The 16,974-nt window shown below is 41.5% G+C and overlaps 2 protein-coding genes across 31 annotated transcripts in view; both read left to right on the plus strand.

Annotated features, from left to right (window-relative positions):
* The window catches only part of CADPS2 (calcium dependent secretion activator 2), a 494,741-nt gene that overhangs the window by 156,985 nt on the left and 320,782 nt on the right, over positions 1 to 16,974 (plus strand). The window lies entirely within an intron of this gene.
* Positions 1,425 to 4,405, plus strand: RNF133 (ring finger protein 133). The gene has a single exon (XM_005673216.3). It carries the CDS (start codon positions 1,797 to 1,799, stop codon positions 2,931 to 2,933), a length of 1,137 nt encoding a protein of 378 aa, XP_005673273.1. The 5' UTR covers positions 1,425 to 1,796; the 3' UTR covers positions 2,934 to 4,405.

Raw genomic sequence — 16,974 nt, forward strand, 5'->3', positions numbered from 1 at the left:
AGATTTTGTTCAATTGTCTTTCCAAATCGTATCTTTTTGCTTACTTTTCCTCTGCCTTTTTTTCCTGGTAGATAAACACCTATGTAACAGTGAGAGGCTGAAAGATTTGGGGGGTGGTGTTTTGATGAAAATCTCTGGAGAATATGCTAAATCATTGCTTTCTAATCCAAATGGCACTTTGTGAGTCAATGCACTGTGTACTACACTGTCTTTTTTAAAGAGCGAGCATGTGGAAATGAAATCAGATTAACGGGCTTTGGGAAAGAAAATCGACCCCTGTGAGCTGTAGGGGTCACATCTGTGTTTTCTTTTAATGCTACTACTTGTTGGGCCTGTTAGGGACCTTTTCTCCCTTTCTCTTTGCTATTTTGAGTTATCATGTTGTTTCTTGATTAATGTTTCATAAGAATATGCTAACTCCCATAGTCCTGGTGAGACCCAACCAAAAATGTCTCAGTACCCTATGCATAGAGGTCATTTCTTTCCAAGGTCAAAATCCCTGTCTTTGGTGTCCTAGCTGGTGAATAAGAACCACTTGAGAGAGGATACCACCAGGAAAGTGTGTGGCAGTACCAGGGGCTGCCTGTATTTGTTAGTTCATATGTCATTCTTCAGCTATGAAGTCACATTGTGTCATTGGCCTAGGTGTAGCAAAAATAGAGGCAGAACTGACAGTGTATGTGGGGTCTTCCACGGAACATCTCTCTTGATTTTTGGTAAACATTTTGTTACAAAAGCATCTCTGATCTTGACCAGTCACTGTTGTCAGTGGTTCAGTCTAAGTGAGGACCTCAAAGCTTTTCTTTTTAAAATCTATAGCTACATTTTTGTTCAAAGTGAATTGTGCTAAACTAATATTGCTGTCTTTAATCTTTTCCCCTATACTCATCCTCTTCTTCCGTCAAGGTACCATTAGATTAGTAACAGATGTCAAGGTCTTCAGAGAAATGAGATTAGTCTTTTCTGTCTTTACTGCTGTCATCTTTAAGTATAGTCAATGTGAGAGGGAAGTGAGGTGAGGTAATTTACAGGATATATACCCTATTTTCAAAAAGCAAATCAAAACCAAACGGGTCCAACCAACTTCTGAGCAAGCTTTTTTATTCAATAAAATCAGTTCAAAAGTTTACATGATAGAAAAAAAATTGCACTCTGAACAAATGTGAGTTAAAACCTTTTTCACTGCTTCTATCACATTTCTGATCATGGTACTAATTTTTGTCATTCATGGTTTTAAAACTTGCTGTTCTGTTATGAATATTTGCTTCACTGATCGTGAAGGAAAATGTTAGTTGTATGGCTTTTCTTGCATATCCTTTCAAGTTTTTAAATGCATGCGTTGTATAATCTTTATGTGTTTTAGTCTAATGTGATACCTGCTAACGTTACATGTGGCTCAAGGATCGAATCCATCCTGTAACAACACTGAAATCACCCATAACAGCATTTGAAACACTCAAGCCTGTCAATTTGCAGCATGCTCTAAGCTCTTACCTAATTGGCTGCGTTGTCTTTTATGTCATAATCATATCACCCAACAGTAAGCAGTATCTAGAGTTACAGTAGTGAGACTGGGATTTTTTTTTTCAATCTAAAGTTTTTCTCTCTCCAAAAAATAAAACATCCGAAACTCATAAGACATCTTTAAGAATTTCTTACAAAAACATGCTGAAAGACAGTGGAACTTGTTTTCACCCAGATATTTTTGATTTTACTATCTTCAATTGATCATCAACAGATGTGGGAGCCACATCTTTTTGTTGGTTTGGTCCTTCAGTCGTTGAGCCGAGAGAGAGATGATGAATCTCCTCAAGACTGGCACCTGGAGAAGCAACGTTGCCTCTTCCTGGCTCATGACATTCAGTTTTCTTTGGCTGCTTAGCCAGCACTGTTGCAGAGCCAGTGCTGTTTGGACTGCTTACATGAACATATCTTTTCATGTCGGGAATCGCATGTTGTCAGAGTTGGGAGAGACCGGAGTATTTGGGAGAAGCTCCACTTTGAAGACGGTGGCGGGAGTTATTGTGCCGCCACAGGGAAAAACACAAAATGCATGCAACCCCAGTACCGTTTTCAGCAAACCGAAGAACTCAGAGACGTGGCTCGCACTGGTTGAACGGGGAGGTTGCACCTTCACACAGAAGATCAAGGTGGCCGTGGAAAAGGGAGCCAGTGGAGTCATCATCTACAACTTCCCAGGAACTGGCAATCAGGTCTTTCCCATGTCTCATCAGACCTTCGAAGACATCGTTGTGGTCATGATTGGTAACTTAAAAGGCATGGAGATTTTGCATTTAATTCGGAAGGGAGTTCACGTCACAGTCATGATTGAGGTGGGAAGAAAACACATCATCTGGATGAATCACTATTTTGTCTCTTTTGTGATCGTCACAACTGCTACTTTAGCATATTTCATCTTTTATCATATTCGAAGACTTTGGGTAGCAAGGATTCAGAGCAGAAGATGGCAGCGGTTAACTACCGATCTCAAGAAAGCCTTCGGCCAACTTCAACTTCGGGTCCTGAAAGAGGGAGACGACGAGGTCGGTCCCAATGGCGATAGCTGTGTGGTTTGCTTTGAACTCTATAAGCCTAATGATACCGTTCGTATTCTGACTTGTAAACACTTTTTCCACAAGAATTGCATTGACCCCTGGGTTCTAGCCCACGGGACGTGCCCCATGTGCAAATGTGACATTCTTAAAGCTCTGGGGATTCAAGTGGATGTTGAAGATGGAACAGAATCTTTGCAAATCCTAATGTCGAGTGAACTGCCTGGTCTCTTGTCACCTAGTGAGGAAGGCCCTGGTAATGAACCTCCTCCTGCAGGAAGGTTGGATAAAGTGACCCACGTGGAGGTGGAGGCACAGCCTGCCTCTCAGACTGCCGGCCAGGCCGAATCGGTATCAGCAGATGTTCATCCTCCACCGTGACAACCTGGCATGACCTTCGAGGAAGTGGATTAAACCTGTTTGTGAAATCAGGTCCTAAATACTGACAAGCAGTTTGTCTGTCTGAAGTGTGGTTTTTGTGTCCTTTTTTTGTTACTTCAGTAATCTACATGCTTTGTCAAGTCTCAGAGACAGAAAAAAGTCCTAGCAGGATTTTTTTTCCCTTTTTTTCATCTTTGCTAACTGACTTTTTGTCAGTGTGGGTTAATCCTCTGAGTATATATGGTTTATTTCCATGTGCACAGGAATGTTAAACCAAGGACAAACTTTATTCCCCGAATTTTTTTGTTTATATATTGGACTTTATTTTGGTAAGAAAATTGTTGATATATTTGCATGTTCCTTATAACATAGAAAGTACCAATGAAATTTGAAAACCGTAAATTACCTTTTATATGCTAGGAAGAATAAAATTTATCTTTTGATATTTATAGTACAATATACTGACGTTGAAGTCATTGTGCTGTTTTCATTCTTGGCATGAAAATTTTACTGTACTTCTGTATTACTTTTGACTAGTTCTGTTCAAGTCATTAGGGCAGCTTATGTGATCTGTGTGTGCATAGTGATAGAAATTTTAAAGGAAAATTCCTAGCACTCTTTAAGTGAATTGCAGATATTTCAGTGCCCAGTATTGCTTATCATAGTTGTTACATAATATATGGAAAAATTTAAATGATGACGAATTCCTACATTTAGTCAGTGTATTTACTTCTCAGTGTCCCACTTATTCCCCGGTTCATTTTTCTACAGTTAAATAAAACACTGTAAATATGTCAGATTATTTGGGAGATAAGTACCACAATGTGGAAGTTATTATGACATCTTGTTTTTTTGTGTACTGTATTGCCCAGGATCTAGCACAGTGCTAGACACACAAATATTTGAGTAAATGGATTTTTAAACAATGTAACTCTTATATGTTAATCTGAAACTGGACAGTTTATTCCAATCATCCAAAATAATGGAACTTCCATCCTGAAAATTTTCATCCCAAATCACTTTGACAAAATGGAAAATTACAATTGTTACTCTAGAATTCAGTGTTATAATTAAGCATGCATAATTGCAGTGAAGAGCTTTGAACTCCTCAGGGCTGACGAGGGGTGTGAATTCTTGTGCAGCCCTGGAAGAGAGCTCTAGTAAGAGATTTTTGTGAGTTGCTCAGTGCTAACAATACTGGAATTCAGAGACAGGCAGAAGCTGATTCTGACCTCCACAATGCCAAGGAGGAAGGAGATTCCTCTAAGGCCAGAGAGAACTGAGATGCAGCAAAAATTAGGCACATGGCCAGGTAGGGTGATGGCTGGCTTGGTACACACAGGCTTTTTTCTTTTTAAAAAAATATCCAACCATGGACAAGTGTTTTGGTTAAATTAATCCCAAGAGCTACTCTTTGAAGGGCTAGTATAGCCAAAAAAAAAAAAAAAAAAAAAAAAAAAAAAAAAAAAAAAGCTACTGAAGGATTTAGCAGGAGCACTGTTTTGAGTGTCTTTTTTAAATTTTTTTTTATTTTATTTTCCCACTGTACAGCAAGGGGATCAAGTTATCCTTACATGTATACATTACAATTACATTTTTCCCCCACCCTTTCTTCTGTTGCAACATGAGTATCTAGACATAATTCTCAATGCTATTCAGCAGGATCTCCTTGTATATCTATTCTAAGTTGTGTCTGATAAGCCCAAGCTCCCTATCCCTCCCACTCCCTCCCCCTCCCATCAGGCAGCCACAAGTCTCTTCTCTAAGTCCATGATTTTCTTTTCTGAGGAGATGTTCATTTGTGCTGGATATTAGATTCCAGTTATAAGTGATATCATATGGTATTTGTCTTTGTCTTTCTGGCTCATGTCACTCAGGATGAGATTCTCTAGTTCCATCCATGTTGCTGCAAATGCATGATGTCATTCTTTTTTATGGCTGAGTAGTATTCCATTGTGTATATATACCACCTCTTCCGAATCCAATCATCTGTCGATGGACATTTGGGTTGTTTCCATGTCCTGGCTATTGTGATTAGTGCTACAATGAACATGCAGGTGCATGTGTCTCTCTTAAGTAGAGTTTTGTCCGGATAGATGCCCAAGAGTGGGATTGCCAGGTCATATGGAAGTTCTATGTCTAGATTTCTAAGGTATCTCCAAACTGTTCTCCATAGTGGCTGTACCAGTTGACATTCCCACCAGCAGTGCAGGAGGGTTCCCTTTTCTCCATACCCCCTCCAGCACTTGTTATTTGTGGATATATTAGGGATGGCCATTCTGACTGGTGTGAGGTGGTATCTCATGGTAGTTTTGATTTGCATTTCTCTTATAATCAGCGATGTTGAGCATTTTTTCATGTGTTTGCTGGCCATCTGTATATCTTCTTTGGAGAAATGTCTATTCAGGTCTTTTGCCCATTTTCCCATTGATTGATTGGCTTTTTTGCTGTTGGGTTGTATAAGTTGTTTATATATTCTAGAGATTAAGCCCTTGTCGGTTGCATCATTTGAAACTATTTTCTCCCATTCTGAAAGTTGTCTTTTTGTTTTCTTTTGGGTTTCCTTTGCTGTGCAAAAGCTTTTCAGTTTGATGAGGTCCCATGAGTTTATTTTTGCTCTAATTTCTATTGCTTTGGGAGACTGACCTGAGAAAATATTCATGATGTTGATGTCAGAGAGTGTTTTGCCTATGTTTTCTTTTAGGAGTTTAATGGTGTCCTGTCATATATTTAAGTCTTTCAGCCATTTGGAGTTTATTTTTGTGCATGGTGTGAGGGTGTGTTCTAGTTTCATTGCTTTGCATGCAGCTGTCCAGGTTTCCTAGCAATGCTTGCTGAATAGACTTTCTTTTTCCCATTTTATGTTCTTGCCTCCCTTGTCAAAGATTAATTGACCATAGGGTTTATTTCTGGGTTCTCTATTCTGTTCCATTGGTCTGTCTGTCTGTTTTGATACCAGTACCATACTGTGTTGATGACTGTGGCTTTGTAGTATTTCTTGAAGTCTGGGAGAGTTGAGTGTCTTTTTGAGTTTATCCCAGGAGAGCAGAGTTTTGTGAGGGTCCATAGATGACCTTGAAGAGACAGGACACTGGGGACCCCAGGGGAGCCACTCCTGGTAGGATTCCTATCAGAATAAGCTGTGAGGGGCTGGTTAGAGGGCCTTCCCCTGGTGGCCTGAGGGAATCATTGGAGCTGTGGGAATGAGTGCTGCTGGCAGCCCCCATTCCCAGGGTTCTCGGATTCTTAGACTTCTATTTACTCTTAGCAAATGTATGTGGGCTATGTGTTTGATGGTAGACCTAGCACTTGAGGAATTTGTTGTTTGCTCTTCATGGTGACACTGACATTGTTCTTTCCATCTTTCCTCTGCACTCTCCTTGTTTTCCCCTTTCTTTCTCTCTACTCTGTTCATCATTGTCAATCTTGGACCTGATGTGCCCTTGTGTATAAGAAATTTGCAGATGTATGCTTTTATAATTTTAATGGAACATCAAGTGTTTAACAAGGTGTGCTTGTCTTGATTGGAGAATTTTCAACCAATGTTCTCTAAAAGATAGTTAGAATCTGTTTTTAAGGTGGGGAGGGAAAGGTCACATCAGTGACCTTGGGAACTGACGTTGCTGAGTGCCTCCCATGTAACAGGCAGCAGACTGAATTCTTTCCAAAGCTGTTTCTTATGTCAGCCCAAAACAGCAGTTTTAATCCTTGTCTTTAGAACGCTGTAAACAGATCAATAAACCACTTTTACTCTGGGTTTAATAACTAGAACTTGGAAATAGCACTGCTATGTCAAATGTTAGGTATTACTCACTGTAATAAATTTTTAACCTCTTCTGTGGGGTACACCATTTTCTCTTGTACCTAGTGATGCAAATGTATTTTGCCATAATGGCATGGGGCTATAATGTGAATTATTTTGCCTCTAACACCAGTGTCATAATGGATTTTCCTTGCACTTCTCCTTATGTCTAGCTCTGCATTCTCTGATAATTCCCCTTGCCCACCTCGCTAAGTAGGGGTTTGATACTCCTTATAAAAATTAAAATCTTTTTTTATTACTGGAGTAAATTGGATTTAATACCAACTGTAGTAAAAATGATTCTCAGACACTTGGCCACTAACTGGGTGATCCTGTTGGTGAATTTAACAGTACAATTCCTCATATAAGACACCATACTGATAGTTCCCTGTCTCTTGCTGTAGAATCATCATCATGCAGTTGTCCTGTAGAGAGATGCCATAATATTTACAGTAACATATTTCTAAGGTTTAGTGAGCCAGGGACTGGCATTTCTAATGGTATTTGAGCTTAGGGTACAAAATGTTTTCTCCAAATGTTTTCTTCTCCAAAACTCAGTGGTTTTTGAAGCAGCGTGCAGGAATCAGGTGGGAGAAAGGATCAGAGTTATAAGCAGTATTGAAGTAAAAGATGGGAGGCCTTCACACATCGAGACTGGGAAGGAGTCAAATTTAGCAGCAATTCCGTGTTTCCCATTCCATCCTTGACTATGAGCAACTGGGTTTTGTGTGTTAGAATTTATTTGGCTTTGTACTTCATTTTTTTTTAATGTTTAATGCCTCATAATGAAAAAATAAGGAATATGGGTTATTAGTTACCAATACAGAAATAGCTTGAAATACATCCCTGTTTTTCTAAACTGCAAGAACTTTCTTAGAAGGGCAAGTGGAGACAGGGAATAGAGTTAGATGATGTGCTCCTGGCACACGTGTTAGAGGTGTTCCATCACAAGCTTCCCACCAAATATCCCGTTTTCTTTATAGCTGCCCCACAGTTCATGACACCTCCCTCCACAGTTATGCTGTCATCAGTCTACATTCAGACCTCCAGCGTCCGCGTTCTTTGATTTCAGCTGCTGGGCTAATAGGAATTTCCTTCTCCTTGTTGACCAGGGTAACCCTGATTTGAATATTTCCCTACATTTGTAACATTCATCTCCTAAGTCAGCAACGCCATTGTTGCTGCACAAGTTCTGCCATTTTTAAAACTTGACGTCTTTTTCAGAATTCCCTCTGAATTCACTTGACTTCATTGCCACCACTGGTCCTTTGTTTTCCTTCCAAGCAGAGTTTCCCTTAACCAGCCTGCTTCATCTTCTCCACCTCAGCCTAGAACCAGTTGTAAACCATTGTAGTTTTACTCTGCCAAGTGCCACTGAAGCCCTTGTCTTCCAGATTTTTTTCTACAGTACCATTTGCCTACCCTGAGTTGTCTCTACTGATTTCTATCCAATCCTGAGTTCTATTTAAGATTCCTTTATTAATCTTTTTTAGTCTTCCCCATAGAGCAGCTTTGGTTGCACATCAGAATCACCTGGAAAGCTTTTAAAATGCTCAGTGCCCAGGCTGTACCCAGGACCTCTGGGCTGGGCCTTAGGCATCTGGGACCCAGGTGGTTCCAGTGTGCAGACAGGATTGAGAACTACTGCCATAGGGCTTGTTGCTCCAAAGAGCCTTTACATTAATCAAGTTCCCAGGTTCATCTTCTGATTCTTTCAGATTCACTTGTTTTTATCTCTTGAAAATATATAGGTGGAGGAATTCCCATTGTGGCTTAGCAGTAGCAAACCCAACTAGTATGCATGAGGACTTGGATTCAATCCCTGGTCCCGCTCCATGGGGTAAGGTCTGGTGATGTCATGAGCTGTGGTCTAGGCTGTAGATGTGACTCCCAGATTTGGCATTGCTGTGGCGTAGGCCAGCAGCTGCAGCTCCAGTTGGACCTCTAGCCTGGGAACTTCCATGTACCGAGGGTGCAGGTCTAAAAGGACCAAAAAATTAAAAAATAGATAGAAATCCAAATATGAAGTTATAAAGGGTTACATCTCATGGAGAGGAATTGATAAAGGCTTCTGGAAATATGAAAGAATGGGTTTCAACTGAAGAAGCAAGGAACAGTTTCATAAGGAAATGCTCTGGTTGCAGTGTAGCCCAGCAGCTGCAGCTCTTATTTGGTTGGCTCCTAGCCTGGGAATTTACATGTGCCACAGGTATGGCAAAAAAAAAAAAAAAATTGGTCTGTACTAATTAAATGAGGTAAATGTAACAGTACAGCAAAAGGGATGATACAAAGTGAGTACTTGTGATTTGTTAACAAGACAATTCACCCACCATTTATATTTTTTTTTTTGCTTTTTAGGGCACATGAAAGTTCCCAGGCTAGGGGATCAAATCAGAGCTGCAGCTGCCGTCCTACACCACAGCCACAAGCAATGTGGGATCTGAGCCACATGTCCGACCGGCAACACCAGATCCTTAATCCACTGAGCAAGTGCAGGGATCAAACCCAGATCCTCATGGATACCAGTTGGGTTAGTTATCACTGAGCCACAACGGGAATGCCCACCCACTATTTTTACATTAGTGGTAATTTGCTGTTATGTGAAACTTAAGGTTGCCACTTTGGATCCCCTGATTCTGTAGGACTCCCATTTACAAGATTGTATGGCTTTTTCTCCCAACGATGCTTAGCCTGAACGGAGCTGCTGGTTGTGAGGGGGATGATGAGGATGGCTGTGATAAAAAGAGCTACTGTGTACCACGGTGATATTATACGTATGCACTTCACAAGTGGAAACCCCTTGAGTTCCAATAGTCACTCCGAGGCAGGCATGTATTGGTCTCCCCATTCTTTAGATGAGGAAACTAGGGAGGCCAAGTAAGCTGCCCAAAGTTAAACAGCCAGTTTGCGTCAGAGCCTCTGTGGAACCTGGTCTGGTTCCATAGCTCCTGGTCTTAATCACTGCACTACAGGTGGCTTGAAAAGCTAGTTTTTAAAGAAGAAAGTATGTAGGGAATTCAAGTTTTGAGGACTTAACGAGGATTGGGCCTTGAAAGGAAAACCCCAGCTAAAGGCACTGGAAGCGCTCACAGGAGGTGGTCAAAATGTAACTTGGGGGAGTTCCCGCTGTGGTGCAGTGGGTTGATGATCTGGCTTGTCTCTGTGTCTTTGCTGGTTTGATTCCTGGCCCATCTCTGGTTAAGGGTCCAGCATTGCCGCAACTGTGGTATAGATCACAGCTATTTCTTGGGTTTGATCCCTGGCCTGGGAAGTTCCATATGCCATGGGTGCGACCAAAACCAGAAAAAAATAACTCCTTCCTGAAGGAGTTGGCTCTGGCTTGGGTGTCATTTTAGTGGTGGTGGTGAGGGAATTCAAACTCTGAAGGTAATTGGATTTATGCTTTCAAAGTCTTGCACCACCCTAAAAATCACATTCTGAGATTAAAAAAAAAAAAAGTATTCCACACATAGTGGCCATCTGGTGAAAACCAAATAACTACAAGGGATAAACTACAGAATTCATTCAACAAATATTTATTGAGAGTTCTTTGCCAGGGAAATGTAGTTCAAGAGGTTTGGGGTTCATTTTTCTGATTTAACAGAATGTTTGCTTTTAAGATTGATTTACTTTCTAGAATTCTTTTTTCATTTTGGAGCTTTGTCTGCCTGTAGGCTCTTGGCTTATCAGAGGTAAATGACTTGCAGTCCTCAAGATTCATCTTTTATAAACCTGCATCTGAAAGGGCATCTCATTCTCTGATATGCTGATAGTGTTGTGAAAAATATAATGATTTGGTTTTCAGAAATAAGTTCTCCCAATTTCTGTGTCAACATAAGGACATCACTTACCTTCTCAAAAGTTTCTTGAGATTCTGTATCTGTAGCAAAGGACCAGTGTTGATTATTTTCCAATCCATTGTGGATTTTGTAAAATACAAAATCTTGGATTTTGCCAAATACAAAATCTTGGATTTTGACTTACAATGAAATGTGTAACAAAAATAATTTGTACTGATGGAGGGACAGATAGATATGTGAAAACAAGTAAGTTATTGGTAGAATGTAGGTAGGAGGTAAATGTCAGAACAAAAAGAGATCGTTGGCTGTTTCATGACTTTTCACATTTGATAAAGGAATAGGATTCATTACATGATTGATTTTCAAACCTGTTCAAATTTTTCAGTTTTTCTGTATGTTTGGACATTTTCATAACAAAATGTTGGTTTAAAGTTAAGTATTGGGATGTCATGGCAATGTCACGTCACTTCAGGTTTATAAAAACATACTCTCTGCACTTGTTGAAGGGCAGGTTACAATTCAAATGCTGGCATTGGATCATACTTGGTTAAACACTGATTAAAAGTTTATTTTCCTGTATTATTGCGTATGGTTCTCAAACAATTGGGTTTGAAAAACATGGTGTTATTCCTCTTGCAACCAGGGAGGAACCCGACCCAGAACAGGCCAGTCTCGCAGCTTGTGTCGCACGTGAGCACTAAGGGCTGACTTCCTTTCGATTTTTGGAGCCTTCTTTCCTGGGAGGAGAATAGCACAGCAGACGCGAGAGGGAGTGAATGGGAATGCACAGCTGGGGCTGGGAGCTTATAAAGCTGGAAACAGCACATTTTCTTCCACACAGTAAAGATGAATGATTTTAAGGATTTACAGAGCATTAGATATTATGAGACTTCAAACGTAATATACTACATTTTAAAATTTTATTTTCGATGTTATGAAGGCAAAAAAATTCCCCCCAAATCCTTCATCACATAGGCAGAACAAGGCAGCCCAACCCAGGAACTTCCAGAGTTTTCTATAATATCCTGAAACACTGAATGAAATTGGGGGAGGATGAGGGGATGGATTGAGAGGGTGATGCCTTCTTTCGCTTGGTATGCATGTAGAAATTGACTTTACGGATTGACACTTAGGCTCCATTTTCCACTGTGAACATGATCTTTTTTTCTTTCCCCCCCATGAATTTCAGTCTGTACAGAGTGAAAGCCCAGCTAGAGCTCAGAGATCTTGCTTCTCCATTTATATTTGTGCTCAGAGTGATTGGCTTGGTAAATTCTTCAGTTTCAGGTTCTGTGGTTACAGGGTTAAGGAGAATTTGCCATCGGCTTAGGGAGGTTTAAGCTAATCATTGAACTGGCAAAAGACAGACTAAAGGATCTGCCATTAGCTGATATTGGGTGGGGGGAGCTTTATAAAAACTTTAATATTGATGATGGGAATAGGATGCATATTTTTTTTTTAAAACAGTTTCATACTTTTTAAACCACATTTTTGGTTTTTTTTGGGATATAAACTCATTTCAGTTCCTACCTCAGACAACAGGAGTCGTCTTTGGTGGTTTAGGGGGTTGATATTTGGTATAAGGGATTTAGATAAGTTATAAGGCAGAGGGTTTTTTGAAAGCACCTGCTTCCTGAAGTTTACAGATAAAGGTCTAGATGTATCACTTACCTATATTATTTAAGATGGCTATCAGTTTTAAATTATAATTTCTTAACATTTGGTAAGGGAATGGGATTGGTTAAATCAGTGGTTTGTAAACCCTTGTAATTCATGGATCGGTCAAAACAAACAAATGTAAAACAACAAAACATCAAGGTCAGATATATCTTTTTATTTTTTGCCAAGAAAGATCGTTAATCACTACAACAAAAAAAGTAACCCACAATTTGTTAACATTATATTACAGAGAAGTGACTTGTACCTACAATTTCTACTGTTAAAATATGGAATAAATGTGGCTTTATTTGTTCATTTCTTTACATTTGAATCGGTGAAAACTTCATCCCACACTGGTCAAAACAGCACCTTTCAAATTTAATAACTTTCCAATCCGTGATGAAATCATGATTTCCTTTCACATTTGGATATCAAATGATACCAGACCCTACAGAGGCTCTAAAGATGTGCTGCTCTAATGAAGTTTACCATCTAAGCAGAGGAGAGATGGTGAAGCTGTACAGAATTTGCTCCACGTGAGGAGCGGGTGTGTTGCACATCTTCACAGAGGGTGGGGAGTGCTAGGAAGGCACAGGATGAAGACATGGCACCACCACACGAAGCCTCACAAAGGAGGCCAGAATAAGAGGCGTGCATTCTCCCTCTGCTCCTTGCTCTCCGGCTTGTTGAATGAGCTGTAACTTGATAAATCATCACATTGAGTTTAAATGGTCTGGGCTTAAATTTTCACTTCTCTACAGTCTGTGTGTGCTTGGGCAAATGTCTTTACCAGTCTGTGCTTTTATCTTTACCTTAGAGTAGGTGGTGATGTCCCTCTTAATGTGTTTGAGAATTAACATATATAAAGCCCCTAGAATACGTCTTGGCTGTTTTCAAAATGCGGTTGTTGTCATATGACTCTCTGACTTCAATGCTTTGATGGCATTCCATGCTCTTGGGATAAAGGCCAGACACCTTTCCAGGGCTTACAAAGCCTGTTCCTTTTCTGAGGTCTCTTCTCACACCACTGTAGCCTCATTCCCTTCATGGGAGCCCGCTGAGACCGGCTGTTCCCGCCCCCACGCCCCCTCACTGTCCCTTGGTCTCCCTTCACTTCCCAGCTGACTCCGCTTGGTCCTCATACCGCCATTCATCTCCTCGAGGGAAGCCTCCGTGACTTCCTCAGATAGATTCAAAACCTTGTTACAACTCTCATGGAGCCACAAATTGCCCGTAGTAGTCATCAAGCAGCAGTCATTTTAGTTTTTGTAGTTTTTTGTCCGACTCTAAGTTCTGTGCAGACAGCAAACCCATGTCATTTTGCTCACCAGTAAATCCCCAGCACTGAGCACATTGCACAGCACGTAGTATTTTTGATAAGTATTTATGAAACAAATGGATAAGGTATGGGGGAAGGAACTTGAGAATGTCGAAGGCTAATAAACAAGTGTTTCCCTTTATTAGAGCAGAAAATAGGTTCTTGGGAGCAGTGGAAGTGAAGGCTGGAAAGGGAGGTCGAGGGAGACTTAGACACAACATGGTGTCAACAGGGTACCATTGACTGGCTTTGGTCATGAAAAGTGACCTGATAAATACTGATATTTATATAAGAAAACTAGGAATTATTTGATATCTAGGAAGATTAAATTCATCAATGTTAACAAAAAATTATGAACTATAACACCAGAAAAATAGTGTTAAAAACTTTCTCCATGGACAGCATAGATTATGAGAATTATTAGACAATATTTTATTTGGCATCATTAAGGAGAAAAAGGCATCTAAGTGGGGCTTTGGTACTTTCTCAATGTTTTCCTGGCTGGACACATGCTGGCAGCCCTCCCAGGCACCATCTCATAAATATCCACAATGATTGGCAAGCAGATAATGTTTTGCTCGTCACGATACAATCCTTTTGAATCAAAGAATCAATGATGCGTGTTTCAGATCAGAAGTGATAAGTGAACAATAAGTGCTTTTGTGGAAAAGTGTATTTGAGCAGACTTACCCTTCGCAGACACAGTTTCAATTTTGTCGTTAGTTCATTCTGTAACATTTTCTGTAAGCTGAACAAGCGAATGGGAAGGGTGGCAGTTGTTGGTTCTCAGAGGACCCCTGTAAAAATTCAAACCCGCTAAAATGTGGAAAAATGTAGCACATGCAGTAGGTTTTCTGATGTCCAGTTCTTAACACCATTTCCCTCCCAGCCTGAACTGGTTGTGTGCAGTGGCCTTTTCCCAAGGAGGTCACGGATTGATAATTCCATGGGTGTTGGCCAGCACCCAGCAGAATATACCTCTCTCAGGGGTGAACGCTTGGTAGGAGTGGGGTGTGGTGGTGGTGGGGGGAACATGGGAAAGAAGAAGAAATGAAAGGATGTTGCTCCTGGATTCCCAAGGCCGGGATCCCGGCTCTGTTCTCCTGGTAACTTTGTGATCTCGGGCTGGTCACTTAACTTCCCAACCTAAACATTTAATCTGCCAAAGAGCGCGATAGTGGAGAAGGCACAGGGTGATGGGATGAAAGAAGGTGGTAGTAGGTGAAGAGCTCTAGGGAGACAGCAGGCCTGCTCAAGGGTGGGCGTGTTGATATACTAAGTTCCTGTGGCTGCCCTGTGTTTTCTGTTCTCCAGACAGAGTTTCACTGAGGATCCTGGGGCCTAGAGCAGAAAGCTGGTGTCTGTGTACCCTTGGCGTGGAGACTGGTGTCTAGGACTGGCCTCTGCATGTGGTCACACTTTACCTGCCTTGAACTCGATAATTGTTACAGTGAAAGGATGCAGGATTAAGATAGTTCTTTTGTGGCTCAGCGGGTTAGAGACCCGCATTGTCCCTGCAGCAGCTTGAGTGGCTGCCGTGGGTGGGGGTTCAGTCCCCGACCTGGGAACTTCCACATGCCGTGAGCATAGCTTAAAAAAAAAAATTGATACCTATGAGACTAGATGTTTTACTGTTTCATAAATAACTGAAAAATTAAACTGTCATTTCTACAAGAACAGCACAGTTTAATAATTAGTATTATGTTCTTGAGACGATATACACATTCTTCTCACAAAATGAGTTCTCTGTGACATCACTTATCTCTCTTCCTTCCATATGAGATGCCTTTTCTTCTCCCATTCAGAGAGCCAAGGTCCATGTCCTGCTATTCTGTAAGTGTATCACTGAAAATCAGTGTACCTTACCGGTTAATGATTACCCTGTGCAGTTGCATGGGGGGGAAATGATTAGTTTAACCAGCCAAACCATGTATTCCTCCCTCATCCTCTCAGTGGACATTTTCTAAGTGCCTGCTATGTGCTTGCCTTGGTACTAGGTGCCGCACATATGATGGTTAATGAAACAGTCTTTGGCTTTATGGAACTTACTGTCCAGTGAGTAATAAAAAAAGGTAGTAATAGAATTTGCAAGTAACTATTGCAGTCGCACAGTTTCCGTAAAAGAAAGCGATTGCACACAGACCACCTGGGACGTGGCCGGTTCGGGAGGAGGCGCAGCCTTCCTGTGACGGGAGCCTGCCTTTCTCTGCATCTCGGGCCAGGAGGACTCATTCCTGCTTCCAGATCATTGCTCTTCCTCCCTCACTTAGACTCTCTTGCCCTCTGGAGAACATTCCTACCTGTCAACAGTGATGACTTCATATACTTCCAATTTTTTGGTGTTCCTCCATCTCCTGGTTCTTCTCCCACGGACATCCATATCTTAGGAAACCTGTGGTCTAGGTGTCTAACTCTTTAGCCGTAGAGAAGTCAGTGTTTGCGGATAGGTTTGCTGGAAAAAGTGAGACTTTCTTGAGCTCTGACTGTGGGTAGTCACTGTATTCAGCACCAGATTCACTAGGAAACAGAGTCTCTGCTCTGGTGGCCCTTACCCTTATATTCTGGGGAGACTCAGTGAATGCATATCTGGGGATGCTATGGGCTCAATAGAGAAACAGAGCAAGATGAGGGAGTATGATGATGAAACGAGGCGAGGGGGCAGGGCTTCCTCTGAGGAAAGGATGGTACTGACACCTGCATGAAGAGAGTAAACCAAGTGGATGGATGACTATTGGCTATGACTGTGCAACAGTCTATCCATGAACACAGTAGCTTCAAACAACAGATACAAGGTATCTCACAGTGTTTCAGGATTAGGAATCTGGGAGAAGCTTGGCAGCGGGTTTCTGCTTAGGGTTCCTCGTGAAGTTCCAGTCAAGCTGTCTGCCGAGACTTGCACATCTTGCAGCTCAACTGGGCCTGAAGAACCTGCTTTCCAGCCCAGCTCATGGTTCTGGCCTCACAGCAGCTTGCTTTCCCACAGGCTGCCAGACGTGACTCTCCGATGTGACCTGCCATCGCTGTGTTTTGTCCTCCACCCCTCATGCTGCCTCCCCTTACTGACGCCCTCATTGCCATCTAGCTTTTTGCCTTCTTCTCATTGCCCTTTTCATTTAAGCTTCCTAGAAGGACGGCTTCTATTTGGGTCTTAAGTTTGTCACAACTGGTCCTCTTCGCCCCTGCAGGTCAGCTTCCACTCTTGACCCCTCCACGAAATCTTCTCTGACACGGGTGACCTGGTTGTAGCAGGGACAGCTGGATCTCTGCTGATGGGAGCGGATTTCTCTGACGGCACTTGATTCTCTTTGTGTCACACCTGTCTGCCCTCTTGATTGCTAACATGTCATCCGTTTCCTTCTACGTCTCTGACACCACTAGCCTTCCCTGGATCCGGTTCTTCTGCCAACTTTGTAAATGTAGGTGTTTCTTGGAGTTTTGCTCCTCACTCCGTTTTTACTCTAC

Source organism: Sus scrofa, chromosome 18 (assembly GCF_000003025.6).
Source record: "Sus scrofa isolate TJ Tabasco breed Duroc chromosome 18, Sscrofa11.1, whole genome shotgun sequence".
Lineage (NCBI taxonomy): Eukaryota > Metazoa > Chordata > Mammalia > Artiodactyla > Suidae > Sus > Sus scrofa.